Raw genomic sequence first — 22,127 nt, forward strand, 5'->3', positions numbered from 1 at the left:
GATTGTCAGTGCTTTTTATTTCTGATAAGATTATTTGAAAAAGATAAATCTTTGAATTTCAGAATCCTGGTTGCTGCTACTCCCTTCTTCCTTACATGGAAAATTTATAATGACAATAAATATGACTGATTAGGAATCATTCATGTGTTTTAACTCCAGAAGTAGTAGCACATTAAAATTGGACTTAGAAAAACTACAAATGCTGTCAGTTTCAAGTAAAGTGCTGAAAAACCATGAATAAGGAAATTAAAGTGTCAAAAATATGACAGCTAGAATTCTGTTGGGGGGGGGAGCCTTTAGTCTGTTTATATAACAAATATTTGTATATTTTTCTCCTCAAATTAAGAGCAGTATTTTACGTATTTTTAAAGATTACAAATCAGATTTCTCACAATAGGTTTATGTATCAAATCCCTAAAATCAAGAGTTTTATATAGAAGTAAGGGGAAGTTTTTAATTCTTAATGAAACATTTAGCATTAGTTTCTTTGATTGTGAAAGCTTAAGTGCTTATTGAAAGTAATTGAAATGGCTGATTCATGTGAATGTATGGCAGAAACCACCACAATATTATAAAGTAATTAGCCTCCAATTAAAATAAATTAATCAATATAAATCCTTGAAATGAAAGTAATTGAAATATGTATGATTCCTTTCAAATTTTATACATACTGCATGAAGTCATTGGCCCAAGATTATTCTTCCTAAAACCTTAACTTATACTTTCAAAAGAGCTGATTTATTTAGGTGGTCAGAGAGAATTTTTATTTGTTGTTGTATTTAGTCAGTAAGTCTTGTCCGACCCTTCGCCACCTTCTGTGGACTATAGCCCACAAGGCTTCTCTGTCCATGGGATTTTCCAGGCAAAAATACTGGAGTGGGTTGCCATTTCCTTCTCCAGGAGATCTTCCTGACCAAGGGATCAAACCCACATCTCCTGCATTGACAGGTGTATTTTTACCACCGAGTCACCAGAGAAACCCTTAGAATTTTTAATACCAAGAATCAAAACCTCAACTTATATCCATATAAGAATATTTCAGGGAAAATAATAAATGGAAAGTATTTTAAAACATATAGGTCTTTGTGGTTTATTCCATAATTGATTAACATAAGCAGTGAAGGAAGATGTTAATGTTGGGTGTTAGGAAGTGAACATACATCATCTAATAAATTCAGGAGCTTGGCAAGCTAAAGGACAGTAGGAATAGATGAAAACTAAGATTGCCTCACATCTTTGATAACTGGTTCTTCCACCAAGGCTTACTTCTTTATTGAGCCATCACTGAAGTGGAGATAAGAGTAAACCTTTTGTCTTGACTATGTACCATGTTTGTTCTTCAGCTTAGAAATAAAGATTGCACTTGATGCTATAAAGGAAGGTTTCCAACTTTACACTTTTCTAAAACGGGCTTCTTCTGTAAATTTAAGAAACTGCTTCTTCTAAAAACTTAAGAATAAAAGTACAACACAAATTTTTAACTGCTGAGGACTGAAAATATTTAAAAATAGTGAATTCATTTTGTTGTTTTGAACACTGACTTTTCCTTTCTATAAACTCACTTCTGCTGGGGCATTCCATGAAGAAAGATAAATTGTTCAGTCACTCAGTCATCTCTAGACTCTGCAACCCCATGGACTACAGCATTCCAGGCTTCCCTCTCCCTTCACTATCTCCCAGTTTGCTCAAACTCATCCATTGAGTCATGACGCCATCCAACATCTCATTCTCCCTTGTTCCCTTCTCCTCCTGCCTTCAGTCTTTCCCAGCATTAGGGTCATATAGCAATTGATTAATCTGTCATATAAAGTTCTTGTATTAACTTAAGTAATGAGAACTCTTTGCTAAACTGAGAAATTATGTAATTGCTTCTTAGAATAAAAAATAATATATTGCTATAGTAAAAATTAACATCCTATAGTTCAGAAAGATGTAAGATGAACATTAGAGCTACACTATGATCCAGCAATCCCACACCTGGGCATGTATCCAGAAAAGACAAAAACTAGTTCATAAAGATAGATACACGCACCCCATTGTTCATAAGCGGCACTGTTTACAATAAGTAAGACACGGAAGCAGCCTAAGTGGCCATCACCAGATGAATGGATAAAGAAGATGTGCCATTTATCTACCTATCTGTTTTATGTATCTACCTGTCTCTACTTTGCTGTACACCTGAAATTAACACAGTGTTGTAAATCAACTATTCTTCAGTTTTTAAAAAGGAAGAAAAATAAAAATATCACAAATCTAGCTCCAGTCTATTCCTCTCCCCACCCCTCAAAAAACCGGTTTTGTTTCTTGTGTATTCTCTCAGGAAGAAAAGTGCATTTACAAGTATGAGCATATCCTTTGTTTTTAAATTTGTGTAAAAGGAGTCACACACACTCACACACCAGTGTATAGGAAAATGCCTTTTAGGACATTGAACTGAGCAGATCACGCTGTGCAGTGTATCACTGACCAGAGTCAAAGAAAGAACAATTTAGTTTACTAACACCTTTCAAGAACTTGGTGTCAAAAGCACTTAATAGAGGGGGTCTGAGTGGACAGCTCTGTTTACCAGGAAACCAATACTGATTTTTTAAGTCTTTTAAAAATCTTTTTGAATGTACCATCAAGGTTCTAGTATTTGAAAGTGCTTTGAACACAGAAAACTTGGGACCATAGCATTAGAGTCATATGTAGATCTGTTCTACTAGTGAAAATTACATAGATATGGGGTGATGTTAAACCTTATTTCTTTTATTTAAATAATGCTATAATGAACAGCTTTGTCAGTAAGACGTTCCCTATTTAATTTTCTTAACATACATTCTAAGAAACATATTTTTTGAATCAGAATGTTTTAAGCCCATTGCCAAATTGATCTCTGAAAGCATTGTACAAGCCTATCTTGCTATGGACAAGTTATGAAGGAACGGTTTTCACTTAATTCTTCTGAACATTGAATAATAGTGTATATTTTTAAATTTATTCTAGTATGAGAGGTATGTGTCGTAATCCGTATTTGTTTCAACTTACAATAGTTTCATTTCCAGTAACATTTTTCTCCTTATGTTTACTTCAGTTCAGTTCAGTTGCTCAGTCGTGTCTGACTCTTTGCAACCCCATGAACCGCAGCACACCAGGCCTCCCTGTCTGTCACCAACTCCCGGAGTCCACCCAAACCCATGTCCATTGAGTCGATGATGCCATCCAATCATCTCATCCTCTTTCATCCCCTTCTCCTCCTGCCCTCAATCTTTCCCAGCATCAGGGTCTTTTCCAATGAATCAGCTCTTCACATCAGGTGGCCAAAGTATTGGAGTTTCAGCCTCAACATCAGTCCTTCCAATGAACACCCAGGACTGGTCTCCTTTAGGGTGGACTGGTTGGATCTCCTTGCAGTCTAAGGGACTCTCAAGAGTCTTCTCCAACACCACAGTTCAAAAGCATCAATTCTTCGGCGCTCAGCTTTCTTCACAGTCCAACTCTCACATCCATACATGACCATTGGAAAAACCATAGCCTTGACTAGACGGACCTTTGTTGAGAAAGTAATGTCTCTGCTTTTTAATACGCTGTCTAGGTTGGTCATAACTTGCCTTCCAAGGAGTAAGCGTCTTTTAATTTCATGGCTGCAGTCACCATCTGCAGTGATTTTGGAGCCCAGAAAAATAAAGTCAGCCACTGTTTCCACTGTTTCCCCGTCTATCTGCCATGAATACTTACTAGGGTGTTTTTCTTTTAGATTATTTGTTCTAGTCCATTACCCATTGGGATCTCAGTGTTCTTTACTTATACATCTTTAAGATCTTTATGTATTAAAGATATTAACTCATATAAGTTATATGTCATTCGTAGATATTTTTCCCAGAGTGGTTTTTTAATTTTTATGCATAGGCATTTCTATAATTTTCAAACTTAGAAAGTCCTCCCCTTTTCTATTGTATTGCTCGGTTTTTTAGTTATCTCCTGAATTCCACTAGAATTAAAATCTCTTTGCTCTAATAGGGCATCTTCTCAGTTCTTTTTTATGCTGCATTGATCTGCCTGTTTCTGTACATTTTTACTTACTGTGGCTTTATAGTATGCTGATGGTATTGGTCTTGGACATCCCAGGTGGCGCTAGTTGTAAAGAACCTGCCTGCCAGTGCAGGAGACCTAAGAGACAAGGGTTCGATCCCTGGGTTGGGAATATCCCCTGGAGAAGGGCATGGCAACCCACTCCAGTATTCTCACCTGGAGAATCCCATGGACAAAGGAGCCTGGTGGACTACAGTTCATGGAGTCGCAAAGAGTCGGACACAACTGAAGCAACTCATCATACATTGGTCTCACCTCCCCTTTCCTTTCATCTATTGGTTTTTTTTTTTAAAGATTAAAAATTTAAAATTACGTAGACTAAATACATTAAACATTAAAAGAGAACAGTGAACATTGTTCGCTTCACTCATAATCATTGATTTCATGATTTCTGTTTCGTAGAAGGCATGTTAGCTCTTAGGAGTATGCTTGGTTCTATGTACTCCTGAGTACATAGTTCTGCTTATCTCCTGTGTTGAATCTGGAACATGGCCACAATTTTCTTTTAACCCGGACTTTATTGGTCTCATAAAAATTATTTTTTCTGAAAAAAAAATATATATATTTTTTCTGATTAAAAAAAATAGTACATGCTTATTGTAGAAAGTTCAGAAAATATGAAGAACAGTATAATTCTCCATGATTTCACCATCCATTAGTAGCCACATTTTTTGGTGTTTTTCTTCCTATACAATTTCATATTTTGGTGGGTTTTTTTATGCAGTCAATTTTAATATCTCTTAAAATTATGATTGGCTTTATCACTTTGTTCACATAACAGTCTGTCATGGGTGTCTAACAAATACATACTTTGTGTTCCCAACACCCACCATAGCTTTTGGACATAGTGATCCAGCTGTGAAATAGAAATGGTCGTGCAGTGCATGCATGCTGTCATGTCCGACTCTGCGATCCACGGACTAGAGCCTGCCAGGCTCTTCTGTCCATGGAAGTTTCCAGGCAAGAATACTGGAGTGGGTTGCCATTTCCTGCTTCATGGGATCTTTCCGACCCAGGGATCAAACCTGCGTCTTTTGCATCTCCTGCATTGGCAGACAGGTTCTTTACCACTGGTGCCACCTGGGCAGCCAGTTTTCATAGTCCTCAAATAAGTAGGCAGTGGCAGTAGTGCTATTAGTAATGATAATAGTTAAAAGGTAGTAATACTAGTTTACAGTTAACATTAATTGGGTGTTTGTCACAATTATAAACTTATTATATAATCCTCAAGAGTATAGATGAAAATTCAAGAAAACCCCATGAGTAATATGCTGTTATTTTCTTCATTTTGCAGATGAATAACTGAGACATAATTAATATTCTGGTAGGCCCAGTCCAGTACTTTGCCTGGAAAATCCCATGGACGGAGGAGCCTGGTAGGCTGCAGTCCATTGGGTCGCAAAGAGTCGGACACGACTGAGCAACTTCACTTTCACTTTTCACTTTCATGCATTGGAGAAGGAAATGGCAACCCACTCCAGTGTTCTTGCCTGGAGAATCCCAGGGATGGTGGAGCCTGGTGGGCTGCCGTCTATGGGGTCACACAGAGTCGGACACGACTGAAGTGACTTAGCAGCAGCAGCAGGCCCCTTATAGGAAGTAACGGGATATGATCCCATATCTTTTGATGTAAAAGCTTTTACTCTTTGCCAAACCTTTCCACTACATGTCACCCCTTAGTGCTAACCTAAAGACATGGTCACCCTTTGTAAGTACTATGGAGCTCTCTGTTCTCTCCCAGGGTTTTTGTCTAGCATTGCAGTTCATCACAAGATTGCTTTGTAGTGCAGCCCAGTCAGTGCTCCTCTGTCTGCACTATTAGAGCAGCTAAAATGCTTACTAAGTCATGCACATTACCTTTTATTTCCTGTTAACATTCTGTTCTGAGTGAGCTAATATCTAACTATAATTTCAGTAGTTCTTGGGATAATGTCATTTGATTCATCTGCAGATTTCTCTAGAGTAACAATCTTTATCAATTCAGCATCTTGAAAATCCCTTTGAATTTGTACAGCTCACGTAGTTTTCTTTTTTAAGATTTTGCTTAGAGCTTCCCTTGAAATCCACTGGCTAAGAATCCACCTGCCAATGCAGAGAACACAGGTTTGATGCCTAGCCCAGGAAGATCCCACATGCAGCCAGGCAACTAAGTCTGTGTGCCACAGCTACTGAAGCTGCACTCTGGAGCTCACACACTGCAACTGCTGAGCCCACACACCTGGAATCCACGCTCTGCAACGAGAGAAGCCACCACGAGAAGCCTGCACACTGCAACGAAGAGCAGCCTCCTCTCACCACAACTTGAGAAAGAAAACCTGCAGCAACAAAGACCCAGTGCAGCCAAAAATAATTAAATAATTTTTAAAAAGAGAGAGATTTTACTTAGTAACTGGATCATACGCCAAAGGAAAGGGGAAATGGTATCTATGTAGTATAAAAATATGTCAATCGTACATGATTTGGAAGTCCATAAATTGTGTCTGTGTTGGCACTCTGTAGCCTTTTTTTTTAACATGATTGCTGTCAGATTTGCATTTTAAAACTGTATGTTGAATGTATTAACTGCAAGTCTGCTTGCATCTTTTGCTTTTTTAGGGGAGGGAGTAAGGGGCAAAGCTAATTCTCCGTGTAAAAGATAATTCTCATTTTAAACCGCCCCCCCCAAAATCTTGATGTTTTGAAAGAAAATCTGATAAGAAAAGTGGTCTAGAAAAGATTTAACTTGTTTTATGAGGAAGTAGTGTCCCAAAATGTGATCAGAGACTTGTAAAAAGAATCTTTTTAGAAAAAAAGAGTTGCCACAAGGATAGTGACTGGATCTATTATGACTGTCTTTCAAAAGGTTAATAATAAGGAATGATAGTTCCTTATGAAAGAAGAGAGAATCACGAGGCTCAGAATTAACACAGAAATAATACTGGTTTTAGGGCATAAAGAGAATGATCTTTTATAGACAAAGTGAATTATTGGGGGTTTAAAAAAAAGTAACATATAGGATGAAAGATTAGGAAGATCATAAAGAAATGAGTAAAATACAATATGAGATAAGCTAGTCTGTTATTCTAAATGCTTTTTAAAATGTACTTTGGAAAGAAAGGAACCACCTGCAAAGAACATTTAAGTTCCTGTGACTAAGCTCTCATAGTTGCATCATTTGAGGCTCCTTTGATGGTTAGCATAGTACCTTTGCCTATAAAATATACTAGCTTTTGAATGAATGGTGAAAGTGATCTGAAGTTATTTGAAATTTGTTTAGTAAGTACGTACAATCACAAAATAATTCTCTTGATAAATAATGTTTTTTGAAATTGATGATTTGCTTACGTTCTCAATAACATTTTAAAAGCATAGGAGGAACTTGGGTTTTAGCCTGTCAATTGCGTATGAGTATTTTGGCTGTCAAAGCCAAATTCCCATGTGTATGGCCCTATTGAGTATAGTAAATTTGGACCCAGTTTTTAAATAGGAAAACATTTTTCTTCTTTGTAAAACCTGAACTAGCATGGTATAAAACTAGCATGTCCTTAATACACTTGTATACTTTTTGTCTTTTTCAGGAAAGCAGTGTTTCTTAGTCCTACGACAGCAGCAGTTTAATGTCCAGGCTCTTGTGGCGGTAGGAGACCATGCAAGCAAGCAGATGGTTAAATTTGCTGCCAAGTAAGTAAGCAATTATATCCTGTTGTCAGAATAAACAATGGTGGGAACCAAGACTCCCAGGGCTTTGGACCATTTTCATACATTAACATCAATGCTTCGTTTGTTTAAAAATGTAGTTATTTAAATTGTCAGTTCAGTGTTGCTGAATACATTAAACTTACAAAAGAGAAAATATGGAGCACAAGCTTGAAATTCATTTGGAACTGCTGAAGCAGCACTCTCTACAGACAAGTCACATTTACTTTCAAGTAGAGTAACAAAAAGCCTGGCAGCCTCAACACTGCAAAGCAACTTTATTTTGTTGTGTTTGTTGAGCTTCATTTCCTCCCTCCCTTTCCTAGTTTAAGATTTGCATATTAAGCAACAAGTTTTCTAACTGAATAACAGAAGTGTTTAAAATAATGAGAGTGGAATTTTGCAAATGATTCCATCCTGAAGGAAGTAACACAATTGTTTTAACATGTCACAGCTTTTAACTTGGACACCAAAAGGGTTTTTGTTTTTTAAATAAAGCTTGCCTTTTTCCCCCCACAGAAGTATTACTTCCTGGCCCAGGGTTCCTGCAGAAGCTTATTGTTTTGTTCATTTGTAAGGGGCAGGATATAGGATTAGGATATCTCTGCTCTTTATGTGTATACACTTTAAAGATGAGTTAACACAGATAGAATTGTCGATTTTAGAACTAGAAAGAAACAAAAAACTGATCTAATTTAATATTTTAATTTTATGTTTGACCCTCCCTGACTCCCTCAGCACAATCGTCTACATACAGTCACTGCTTAGCAACTGGTTTTGGTTTACAGATTTATTTATCAAATTTAGTCTGATAGTATCATGACAATACCTGCCCTCTGGTTTAAAGACTCCAGCCCATTATTTACATCCATTATTTACATTGTTCATCTCTGATGAGCTCAGATGTATCAGTACTACTAGAACCACTGGCCCCACCCCTCCCTATCTCACAGCCCTGCTACTGAGAGACTGTCACTTTCATCTTTTCTGTATCTTTTGGTGATTCATTTTGCTGTTTTCATCCCTAGTCTTTAAGGGTATATGCTTGTGGGGGTGCCTTTGTCACCTAGCCTTTTCAGGTCAATCTGTATCCTATGAAATAGGACATAAATAAACTTGGTTCCTAGAAATAAACTATCTTACAGTGAGGCTTCTGTAAGAGCCCCTGAAAACCACAGATGTATATGCTTAATTATATTTAATATACTGGAAAATACTGGAGAAAAGTTGGCTTCAAGTCAACAAACAACCTTTAGGACTTTGTTACAGGAAGGGGGACCCTTTTTAGGGCCTGAGAGTGGGCGCTTGTGTAACACTTGGAAATGAATTGTCCAAGGAAATGCACGTGCTGACAAAGCAAGAGACTGTATTGGTAAGGGGTACCTGGGTGGAGAGCAGGAAGGTAAGGGGACCCAGGAGGAGTGCTCTGCCATGTGCTTTCCACCTCAGGTTTCATGGTGCTGGGGTTAGTCTCCAGACTCAGGGTGCACTGCTCAGCCAAGAGGGCTTCCAGCAAGGAGGATTCTGGGAGGTTGGTAGGATTTATGGCGCCTCCTTTTGACTTTTCCCGAGTTCTTCTGATTGGTGGTGGCTTGTTCCTTACCAGGACCTCCTGTCATAAAATAACTCACGCAAATGATTACAGTGGTGCCTGGTCGGGGTGGGTGGTTTCAGTCAGTGTTTCCCCTAACAGCTTCTGTCTCTTATATGTTAAATTGGTTCTGAAAACTAATATATGAAGCTGACAGTTTGGGGTTTTGGTTGTTTTTTTTTTTTTAATTTTTTGTTTTGTCCTGCGGTATAACCAGTTAACAGTGTTTCAGGTGAACAGCAGAGGGGCTCAGCCAAACATAGAGCTGACAGTTTTATATCAAATGTATTTTTTATTTAAACTGCATTATAACCTCAGTATTACATTCTTAAAAGATTAGCAGTCTGAAAGTCTTTTGGAAATCCCATTTGCTATTAATCACTTAAGAGTCATTCTAATATCAAGAGAACAGTAACTTCATTTGATATCTTTAGAGGCAGACACATTAAAGTAGTCTACAAATAGTTATTTCTTATTTCTTATTTTGGATCTTCTCAGAAACTCCTGGAACTTGATTAACTGACAGCAGTTGACCATATCAGATGTCAACCACAGCTTACCAGCTAGAAAACATACTTGCACACAGAACTTAGTTCACTGATGCCCTTGTCATTTAGTTGCTAAGTCATATCCAACTCTTTTGCGACCCCATGAACTGTAGCTCACCAGGCTCCTCTCTTTGTGGGTTTTCCCAGGCAAGAATACTGGAGGGGGTTGCCATTTCCTTTTCCAGGGGATCTTCCCAACCCAGGGATTGAATCTTCCTGCATTGGCAAGCAGATTCTTTACCACTGAGCCACCTGGGAAGCAATGCCTTTATAATGAATGTTAAAGAAAGGCTTTCGTCTAAATGGTATAGTGTATGGGTGACCTTTGTTTTCTTTTTAGAATAAGGGAAGAATTCAGATAATTTAATCTGGATTTCATAATCCTGAAGTAGATTAAACTCAGTCATGATCTATCTATAGACCTGATTTTAACCTTTTTCTTTTGTTTTTGTTTTGGCTGCTTGCGACCCAGGGGTACTGGTTCTCTGACCAGGGATTGAACCGGGGCCCATTAGGCCTACAGCAGTGAAAGCACTGAGTCCCAACCACTGAATCACCAAGGAATTTCAAGATCTGATTTTACAATTCAAGTTTGAGTATTAACCAAGACTTCCCTGGTGGCTCAATCAGTAAAGAATCTGCCTGCATTGCAGGAGACCTGGGTTCAATCCCTCAGTTGGGAAGATCCCCTGGACAAGGGAATGGCTACCCACTCCAGTACTCTTTCTTGTAGAAAAGTACAGGAGCCTGGTGGGCTGTAGTCCACGGGGTCGCAAAGAATCGGACATGACTGAGTGACTTTCACTATTTCACTGTCATGATGTGACTTTGATTTCTTTTCCTTTTTTTAAATTAACTAGTTCATTTATTTGGCTGTACCAGATCTTAGCTGCAGTGTGCAGATCTTTAGTTGCAGCATGTGGAATCTAGTTCCTTGACCAGGAATCAGACCCAAGCCCCCTGCATTGGGAACATAGAGTTAGCCACTGGACCACTAGGGAAGACTTGAATCCTTTTTTCAACCAGAAAAGTACATGTAACTATTTTTAGTCCATTTTAAAAACTGCATTTTATATAATTAGTAATGTGTGGTAAAAGATGGTTTCATAATAGAGCTGTTGCAAATTATAAAGCCTTTAACTGGTTATATACAAGTGAATGGAGTCAATTTTATACAATAGGTTTAACATGTAGTACTTAAGTTACAATTATTTAACTTTTGGCACTACTTACATGTTAAGGTATCTTGCCTGAGTAAGAATATATGTGTTAATAGCTTTTGCTACTTTATGAAAAAGGAAAATTCTCATGACTCTTTATGGTGAAAGAAGATAAGCTTTTAATTTTTGTGGCTGGTTGATAAGATAATTTTCTTAGGAATGTGATTTCTTGATATATCAGTCAGCTTATCTTTTTTTATGTGATTTTCTATACTTCTAAGGTAGTTCAGAAATCCTGATGTTTCTTGGTAACAAGTCTAAAGCACATGTCCTTTCTAACAGAAAGCCAGCAGTACAATCTTATATTCAAAGTACCAGTTTTAAAAGAAGAAAATCAAGAACAGAAAAATTTTGCTTTGAAAATTACCTGCTCTATTCATGAATAATAATAGATCAGGTAAAGTTGTAAATTCTAAAGAACTTTCAGAACTTTTTTTGGAAAAAGGTTGATTTTTTTCATCATCCTTCAAAATCCTTTTCTTAAAAAGTCCACACATGCCAGAGGTTTCTAAGTGCTATTTTTATCTAAAATTTTCAGTGGCTTCCTATTTCCAACTATGTCCAATATTAATTCTGCCTCCCAGTTTCTCCTGTTATTTCCTACCACTTCTCAATATATATGCTTCAAATGGGATAGTCTCTCCATATCTACAGTGACCTCTTTTTTTTATTTTAAAATAAAAATTTAAAAATTATTATCTTAAAGATACATAAAAAATACTATGTCATATCATTTTATAGGCTGACTTACAGAAGAGAGCTGCTGTGTAAATTGTGTTCATGTCAACTGAAGCCAACAATATCCATGTTCTGTACAAATGAAGATTTCATTGTAGTTTGAAAAGTGACCTGCTAAGCGAGTTATTTGGTGGTACTTGGCAGTTACTTACTCCTTAGGTTTCTTAAGTCTGTGCTGCTCAAGCAGACTTATTGAATCCTGTTTTCATCTGTATAGAGGCAGCAGATAACTAATAGTACAATAGTTTCCATACTAGGGAAAATGTTTCTGTTTACAGTTCTCGTATTTTATCAGATTAGACACCTGTTTGATTCAGATATCAGTGAACATACTACATTATTAACTCTGACTGGAACACTATGATTTTATAAAGTCATCTACTGATAAATTGTCATTCTTGGATTGCTCTTTGCAGTACTTTGGTTAATTATGAGGCCTAATTATCCTGAACCAACCTCAAAGTTAATGTTTTATGTAATTGTGAACAATCATTGTTTATATTACTAGTATTAAGGATACAGAAAATTAAATCCAGAAGTGTACATGAGTCTACAGCTTTATACAGTAAAACAAATGTCAGGAATTTACTTCTAACAAACTTTAATGTGATATTATTAATTTGAATTTTATGGGTTTTAATATTTGCTTTTATTTTCTTTAAAAATTCACCTTGAGGGGGAGTTCCCTAGCAGTCCAAAGGTAGAACTACTCGCTTTCACTGACGAAGGATCAGGTTCAATCTCTGGTCTGAAAATTAGGATAATCCCACAGGCCGTGCAGCACAGCCAAAAAAAAAAACCAGACTGTAAAAATTCACTTCGATTTAAAGTTAAGGGCTGTGACAATAAGGCATTTACTTCTACTAATTTTATATTTGTATGTATTTAAGTAACCTGATAAAATTAAGTGTTCGCTGAGGGTCCCTGATATTGTAAAGAGACCACATTGAGTAGTGCTTAATTCTTACCAAGCTTATTTTGAATTTAAAATTCCTGGGATTTTGGTGAAGAAAATTGAGTTCACAAAATAAGTTATCGTGGAACTACTAAGATGATGTAGAAACCAAACTGAAGTGCCAGTGAACAATGGCGTGTAATAGAGCCCAGAGACTTGGCTCCTTACTAGTTAGGCACATGACTTCATAACTTGTTTACTTGTATGTTAGTCTTATTCATTCTTCACAACTAAGACCCTTCTTTAAACATCTTTATTTCAGCTTGCCTGAGAAATACTAAAGTCTGAGGTTGGATGTAGTGCTAATTCACTGTAATTGAAGGAAGTTACTTGACATATAAACCAAGCTTGTGCCTGCCTTAGAATTGGAGTGCAGATTTTTATTAAGGTGGTGTATTATTTTTAAAAATCTATGCACAGTTGATGTTTTGGGGATGCTATTTTGATGTAATTGGCAAATATATGGTGTCTCATGTTTGGGCATTTTGAGTTCTTTGCTTCAATGAATTGTTTATTGAATTTGTATCACTGAAGTATTTTGTGTTGGTACATTACTAGAAAAACTAGCATGCAGCAACTTCATAGCAACTTTATAGCTTTTTGTCCTCTTTTCAACCTAATCTTTTATTATACCTTGCGCAGGTTTAAAAATTATTCATTTGAATGTGAGTAGCTGTGTAAGTCTATGGACCACATTTCTCACTGAGTACAGTAAGATTCAACAAATAATTTCTCACAACCAGAAAGCTAACAAGTTTATTGGCAGTTTTGCTGAAAACCTTTGATATTCAAGTTTCTATAAGTGTCTAAATTTTAATAGTTTTTGGGTTTTTTTAGAATATATAAAGATGCAGAAAGAAAAACTTAGAATAGTATCATTTTCACAATCACTGATTTTGAGGGGGAGGGGTAAAGGGGGTAAATAGGAGTAATGTGGAAATTGTTCTGAAAAACATGAAATAATGACTGCCTAAAATGATAATTTAGTCATCACCTAGCTTTCAGCTCTCAACTTTATCCTTATTGTTAACAAGTAACAGTCAGCATATATCAATATAGTGTAGGATTTCTTACACATTTTAGACCTTTGTTGTGACAATCTAGTATAATAAAGCTTAAGGGCTTTTGAAGGGCTTAAATCTGTAGTGTTTCAGTTCAGTTCAGTTCAGTTGCTCAGTTGTGTCCGACTCTTTGCGACCCCATGAATCGCAGCACGCCAGGCCTCCCTGTCCGTCACCAACTCCCGGAGTTCACCCAAATTCATGTGCATCAGGTCAGTGATGCCATCCAGCCATCTCATCCTCTGTTGTCCCCTTCCCCTCCTGCCCCCAATCCCTCCCAGCATCAGAGTCTTTTCCAATGAGTCAACTCTTCGCATGAGGTGGCCAAAGTATTGGAGTTTCAGCCTCAGCATCAGCCCTTCCAATGAACACCCAGGACTGGTCTCCTTTAGGATGGACTGGTTGGATCTCCTTGCAGTCCAAGGGACACTCAAGAGTCTTCTCCAACACCACAGTTCAAAAGCATCAATTCTTCGGCACTCAGCTTTCTTCACAGTCCAACTCTCACATCCATACATGACCACTGGAAAAACAAAAGGTAAAAATCACTATTGCTACAAAGCTTATTTTGCTAACCTTCCATCATTATCTTGTGTATATTAAGCAGATTATATGAATAATGCTGCTGCTGCTGCTAATTCGCTTCAGTCGTTTCTGACTCTGTGCGACCCCATAGTCGGCAGCCCACCAGGCTCCGCCGTCCCTGGGATTCTCCAGGCAAGAACAGTGGAGTGGGCTGCCATTTCCTTCCCCAGTGCATGAAAGTGAAAAGTGAAAGTGAAGTCACTCAGTCGTGTCTGACTTCACAGCCCCTTGGACTACAGCCTACCAGGCTGTTCCGCCCATGGGATTTTCCAGGCTAGTACTGGAGTGGGTTGCCATTGCCTTCTCCGAATAATGATGGGTGACCTCTATAACAGGTGCCTTAGATTTTTTAGCGGGGGGAGGGGGGCATCCCTGAATGGGCATGCCATAGATTTTTTTTAAAGAAGGACCATGGAAAAAAGCTCCCTCCCCCACACACATATACTTGGACTTTTATTGCATATGAAATAATATTTTTAATATTTAAGAAACTTAATCTACAATTAAAATTGAGTATGGTGATTGCTCTTGCTCTATTTTGCCAAGCTTTCCAGTGGCTACCATGAACTTTTATGTTTATGGGGTGCACCCCAGTAAAGGTTCAGTGTAGTACCACCAGTAGCTTCCCTATCTCATGTACAGGGGAAACAACAGATTTGCTTGTAACAGTAGCAGCAATAACAGCTGACTATTACTGTATATTCAGTATGGAGCAGCAAAGTACAGTACTTGGATTTTTCCCCCTGAGCCTCATAACAGCACTGTGAGGTATAGATACCCTTTTGTCTTTTTTTTTTTTCCTCTTGTCTATTCATTTTACAGATAAGAGCCTCAATACTAGGCTCATGCTTCTTCTATTTCTCCTATGTCATCCTGCCTCTCTAAGATTGTATAAAGATACTCGTTCAAAGCCTTCCACAATATAGATAGCTCACTTAGAATACAGCTTTAATGTTATTGAAATGTGTTGGTGACTGGGAAAAGGAAGCCCTATTGCTTTTTTGCCTCAAAAATACGTTTTCTGGAGTGTGCAGTTTATTCTGGTATACATCCTCAAAAGTAGATAGCTGTTTTATTTCTTGAGGGTGATAGTGACTTTTATTTATTGTCCCCAAGTTATTGAGAACCAAAACTGATGAAAAATAATAATTTTGGTTTTAAGAAGTACAGCTGATACTAAAGTAATAAAAAAGACTTTTGTGTTGAGTCATAAATTGATGCTAGAGACAGTTCCAAAGGAGGAATTAAATGTTTTTCTAGCCATCAGTAATATTAATGAGCGTATCTCCTCTAGCATAAAGCAGTAGTTGCCGTTCATAAAGCAGAAATTGCCCAGTAGTTTAAAAGCATGCAATAAAAACAGTAGGGAAGAGGGGGTCGAGAGTTTCATGTTTGCAAAAAACAGTTATTTTTTTGAATAATTTCAATATAAAAATATTTGATAGCTATAAGTATAAATATGAAGCCTAAAGCTCAGTAGGCAAATTTACATCTGTTTTTGCTTAATCTTTTGGCTTTTGCTTATCATCATTGGGCTTCCCTGGTGGCTCAGATGGTGAGGAATCCGCCTGCAATGCAGGAGACCAGCGTTCGATTCCTGAGTTGGGAAGAATACCCTGGAGAAGGAAACGGCTACCCACTCCAGTATTCTTGCCTGGAGAATCCCATAGACAGAGGAGCCTGGCAGTCTACAGTCCATGGGGTCACAAAGAGTCGGACACAACTGAGTGACTTTCACTTCACTTCACTTAGCAGCAGCAGCACTGCCACACAGGGCATTTTACATGTTCTTTTCACTCTTGTAAGAAATAAAAATGCAGTCACTCAACAAAGCAGCTATGTGATACACGGAACTGATGTGGAAATTAAACCACCCTCAGAATCTAAAATAAGAATTTATCCTTTACCAAGATTCTGGACTTGGGAAGGAAATGAAAAAGTTTAGCTGGGTAACTAATGCTGTTCCTTAACATATTAGGCCCTTTGTAACATACTTGTACTGATAGAATTGCTCTGTTGTCAGCAAGGGAAGAGATCTTGGACATTGTGGTATGGGTGTCCTTTTGGGTTAACTTTTTGTAGAGTGGTGCTAATATTCAGTCAGTTCTGTTGTTGTAATAAATACTTTCCTAAAAATCACCGTGCTATGCAAAATTATGCAATAAAAACCTCAAGATTTGTGCAGAAAATAGGTATACAGCACAATAGTCAAAAACATCAGTGATACAGTTTTATAAAAAGAACCTAATTTTTTTAAAACCATAAAATAGTTTTATACATATTGAATGTTGAGAATTACATGAATATTTCACTTTATCTTTAAAAAGACTCACTGTTTCTGAGTGGAAGTGGATATCAGAAGAGTTGTAGCTTGTAAATTGTTGTGTAATGGTACAAGAAAGGCTGTCTGAAGCCAGAAGGAAAGTTAGACTAGCTGATGTGAATGAGTGTGGCTTATAACACAGGTAGATGATCGAGGTGTGTATGTTTTGTGTATTCCTATTTGGCTCAGTTCACCTGAGTACAGTTTCTGCATTGACCTAGTGTTTCTCGCTGATGAAATCTGGTGTAGGCAAGCACAAATTCTCATTATTCTCAGATTGACATTTAATACATCAGTTGTGCATTGCGTGTGTGCTCAGACGCATCTGACTCTTTGCGATCCTAGGGACTATAGCCTGCCAGGCCCCTTTGTCCATGATATTCTCCAGACAAGAATACAGAGTGGGCTGCCATTTCCTCCTCCTCCAGGATCTTCCCAACCCAGGAATGGAACTCTCAAATCCTGTGTCTCTTGCATTGCAGGAGGATTCTTTACCACTGAGCCACTGGGGAAATCCCAGTACATCAGTTGGTTAGAATTAATTCACGTTTTCAAAACAAGTGTTAAAGCAAAACTATACTCTTAAAAGAGATAATGATGCTTGCACAGTGACTGGGTCCAAATGTAAGAATCTTATCTGTTTGCTGGCTGCTGATGTGTGTAGGTAAGGAAAAGAAAGAAGTGGAGAATGGCTTCAAAGTTTCTAGTTTGAGAAACTATATGGAAAAAACACCATTGGTCTGGAATCAATTCCCAGGGTGGGCTGGGACTAAACACAATTCACTCTCCAGAGCTAGGATAGGTTCACCTTCCCTTAGAACACCTGGCCAGGTAAAGGTGAAAACTGAGCTGGGTGGGGCTCAGTTAGCAGTGAACAAGGGGAGAGGGATTTGGACAGTGTCTCCTAAACTTGCTTAGATGATGTTGAGTAAATTGGAGAGAAGTTCCACCCTTTTGAGTTCATGAAAGCCAAAGACTGAAATAGATTGTTTTACTGAAACCATTTTCTTTTTCTGGCTTGATAGAATTCTGTTCCTCCTATTCCAAGTCATTGTCTCATGTTAAATGTTTTCAAGTGACTACCATATGGAAAAAGTTGGCCTTGAAATTTCTTACTTTTCCCCCACCATCTTCGCCATTGCTTCACTTTTGTAACTCACTGCTGTGGCCACAGGCTTGATTTTGCTTGTTAGAATTTCATTTTAAACTCCAGTATCTGTTCTCTGTCTGGGCTTCCCAGGTGACTCAGTGGTAAAGAATTCACCTGCCAATGCAAGGAGACACAGGTTCAGTCCCTGGGTCAGGAAGATACTCTGGAGGAGGGAAATCTCCCCACTTTCTTCCAGTTTTTTCTGTCCCCTTTTGACCTCACACAACCCCAGTTCCATTCCTAGAACTACTTCCACTACATCCTTATCCACTGTTCTCTTTGTTTCTTTTGCCCTGCACGCTTCTTACTAACTCCTTGTCCCATATACTACTATTGCCATAATCTAACACCAGGTTTAAAGAGTGTATTGTGTTTTTATGGCTGAAAAATTGATTTTTATTCCCCAGCTGGGCCTAGGAGACTGTATTCTACTTTATAATGAAAGTAGAGGTTTATAGGTTGCTTCTGTCTTCATTGTTTCACTGAACTCTTCAGGATTTCATTCCTCTTTATCCCTTGTTTCTGAGTATAACTATAATAAGAAAATAAAAATTTGGAAAATTCTGTGGGTTCCATTGCTGAATATATTATTCTGTATGTTAGGCGCTTAGTCTTGTCTGACTCTTTCCGATTCTGTGGACTATAGCCTGCCAGCCTCCTCTGTCCATGGGATTCTCCAGGCAAGAATACTGGAGTAGGTTGCCATGCCCTTCTCCAGAGGATCTTCCCAACCCAGGGATTGAACTTGGGTCTCCCACATTGCAGGCAGATTCTTTACCTTTTGAGCTACCAGGGAAGTCCCAATATATTATTAGCCTTCTGTTATGATTGAAAACACATATTAGCAGCAACATATAAATTTTAATGGATTCTGATACTTACTTAAATAAAGAAAAAATCCTTATAGATTTTTTTGCTTTAGAAATTTGAAGATCAGTGAAGCATGAGGTAATTCAAATGAATATTTAGTAACATTCACTTTGGCAGACTAGCAGTTTAGTTAGCCAACTAAAGATTCTGCTAGAATCTGTGGTTTGGAAAATAGCATAGCAGAAAATATGTTCATGAGAAAAAGGCCATTTCTAATCCTTATTTGATTTTCATGCTTAGATTTTTATATTAAATGCTTGTAATTATCTTTAGTACGAGGGGAGTGCCTAAGGACTGTTTATTTATTCTCCAGGTGTTTCCATCTTGAATACTGCAAAGATATTGGACATTTAAAACATGTCCCACACAAAAAGTGGGAGAAAAATGGTATTTATATGTTAATTCCATGAGGCCCTACATTTCACTCTATTCCCTCTGGCCATATACCAGGTGGAAAGAAGCAAGGACTCCACTATTAAAAATATCAAATCAGATTGTTCCAGCTGGGGTTTCGTAATCATTTCAAAGGCAAACTATGAGGTCACTTTTAATATCTTAAGTAGATAACTATCTTAGCATTTACTTAAGATATTAAATCTTAGGTGCTTATTTTTGCCTTACTGAGTAGATTGTACCACTAACAGTTTCTAGCGTTTTAGTATTTTCCTTAAGAGCAACATTAACAATATGGGGTCAGTTGTTTTCCCCATATTATCTTTCCTGGGAATATCCAATTCATCAATATACTAATCCGAAAAGTTGACTCATTAATTGGATTTAAGTGTCACAGGACTCTTCAACACATTATTTTAATCACTTTGTTGGAAGGATCAATTTTCTCATGGTTGAATGCATATAGAAATGAAACAACTAAATGAGTTACATAGGAAGGTTGGCACATCTAATTCCCTAAAGGTCTTTAAGAACAGGTTCTTAATTGTGTATCCGAAATGGTTTGAGATCTTTAAATGAAATTTATCTGGAAGCAGGAAGATGGGATACCCATCTAAACCAATGTTTCTGGATCCCCATCTTATGTTGACATTAATGTCCCAATATTTAGTAGCTGGAGTTAGAACTGAGGCAAGTCATCCCTTTTTTTCTTTTTAAAACTGTTTATTTAGTGACATTTAAAAATAATGAAAGAGTAATCTGTATTAGTTATGATTGAGTCTTGTAAAGGCAAGTTTTTTTAAAGGCACCCCTGTAGGCCTTTGTGTATTGACTGCTTTTAACAACTGGAGTAAATGTAAACACAGGTTTTTGAAGTTTAAAATTAAAATCATAGTGACTCAGTGCAGAAGCCTACAGTTCATTTAAAGAACTGATGTTAAAGTTAAAAATTCTATTTTGCTATTTATGTTTGTGTAACCCACAGCAGCATAGAGATGTTTGGATTCTGAAAAAAAAAAATAAAAAGTCTTTTCAGGCTGTAATATTTGCAGAAAAATATGTGTATGTTTTATTTTCTTTTTCTTCGTATTAGTCATTGTGGTTAGGTTATTTATTGGTAGCTGGTGAGTCACAAGTGTGTTTCTCATTCTCTGGTGAGTCACCTACCTACTTACAAGTTTGATTATTTTCTTTCCTTTCTAGATCTTTCACCTGAAAATAACTTTTACTTAGTTAATAAGCTAAATCTTCAGTTTGCGCATTAATTTTTAGAACTATAAATAGCAAAATAATACTCAGAAGAAGGTTCAGTGATTTAGAAAATTTACCTCTGCTCTGGTCCAGGCACTCTTCTGGGCTTAGTTATTTAGTGACACTAAATAGCACATAATAATCAAAAAAGGAGCTTAATTTGGGGAGAGGACAAAAAATAAACAACTTCCATGAAGAGACATGTTACAGGTCCTGTGATGGAAGTATTTTTATACACCATCTAAGTTGAGGCCCAGACACTGGTGGGCATTTGGGTACCTCTTGAGCATCATGTGGATTAATTGATGAACATAGGCTGGTTGTACTCTGTTCTGGGAGAAGGCAATGGCAACCCACTCCAGTACTTTTGCCTGGAAAATCCCATGGGAGGAGCTTGGTAGGCTGCAGTCCATGGTGTCACTGACAGTTGGACACGACTGAGCAGCTTCACTTTCACTTTTCACTTTCATGCATTGGAGAAGGAAATGGCAACCCACTCCAGTGTTCTTGCCTGGAGAATCCCAGAGATGGGGGAGCCTGGTGGGCTGCCGTCTGTGGGGTCGCACAGAGTCGGACACGACTGAAGTGACTTAGCAGCAGTACACTGTTCTAGATTGCAGCCCTTTGAACAACTGTACTTAGATGGTTTATACCTCTTTGTTGGAATGAGGTACTTATCTATTGGATCAGAAACAGAACTTCTATATCTGGTCCTGCCCAGTTCAAAATTTGCATTGAAAACCTTGATAAATAAGTGCTTTAAAAGTAGGTTGAAAATCTGGTGTCACTAGATGCCAGTTTATGGGATTAATTCTTCTACGTTATTAAGTAATAACTTAATGTTGTCTTATGCAGAGATTCTGATGAATATATGTTGAGTCTGGCAACAGCAGGACCTCAGGATACATCAGCATTACCAGAAAAGGCAGCATGACTCTTAGGCATTTTGAAAGCTATTTGTGAAGGGCCTGTTATTTCTACTTTATTTCACATAAGCTCTAAAGGAATCTGGCAGCTCATGAACTTCTAAGAATGAGAATGAATTATTTCAAAGTAAGCTGACGATGCATTCTGGAGTATTTAAATTTGGAGGCTGATTTGTGAGTCTGTAACAGAACTGTTTAGTGCAGTAATCTGTACCTGACCTTACTAGCTGTGTGATCTTGGGCTAGTTACTTGACCTTTCAGTCTCAGTTTTTTCAACTGTAAAATGGTAGTATACCTACCTTGTAGGCCTTTGTGAGGTTTAAGCAAGATGATATATGTGTAAAGCACTTCACATGGGAACTAGAACATAAACGGAAATTGCGAAAGTGACATGGAAATAATACTATGTTAGGTATTTATATATATTAAGATCAATTTCATTTAAGCTGTAGAAATAAAACTGCTTCTTCAAACTTAAAAAATACGGAGAAAATGAACAAAACTACTGTAGGTACATTACATATTTTTTGTAAATGAGAAAAAATGTAGAGAAGTATAGAAAGCAGTGATTAGAGGAAGAGGGAGTTCAGTATATGATAGGGAACCTAGAATTTTAAATTTATACATTATTGAACATTGCAATTTTAACAGTAAGGATATTCTTTTATAATAAAAAATAAGTTTTTGAAATAATGTTTAAAAAATAACTTAAAACTGTAAGAGCAAACCCTGCCATTTCCCCATCCCTTGCTGGTGAGAGGCATGGTGA

At 37.5% G+C, this 22,127-nt stretch overlaps 1 protein-coding gene across 1 annotated transcript in view; it reads left to right on the forward strand.

Moving 5' to 3' along the window:
- The window catches only part of DARS1 (aspartyl-tRNA synthetase 1), a 69,314-nt gene that overhangs the window by 10,747 nt on the left and 36,440 nt on the right, over positions 1-22,127 (forward strand). The window contains exon 4 of the mRNA XM_061439076.1: positions 7,629-7,731. Within this exon, the coding sequence (XP_061295060.1) occupies positions 7,629-7,731 (103 nt within the window). The remainder of the gene's footprint in view (positions 1-7,628; positions 7,732-22,127) is intronic.

This window comes from Bos javanicus, chromosome 2 (assembly GCF_032452875.1).
Source record: "Bos javanicus breed banteng chromosome 2, ARS-OSU_banteng_1.0, whole genome shotgun sequence".
NCBI classification, from domain to species: Eukaryota; Metazoa; Chordata; class Mammalia; order Artiodactyla; family Bovidae; genus Bos; species Bos javanicus.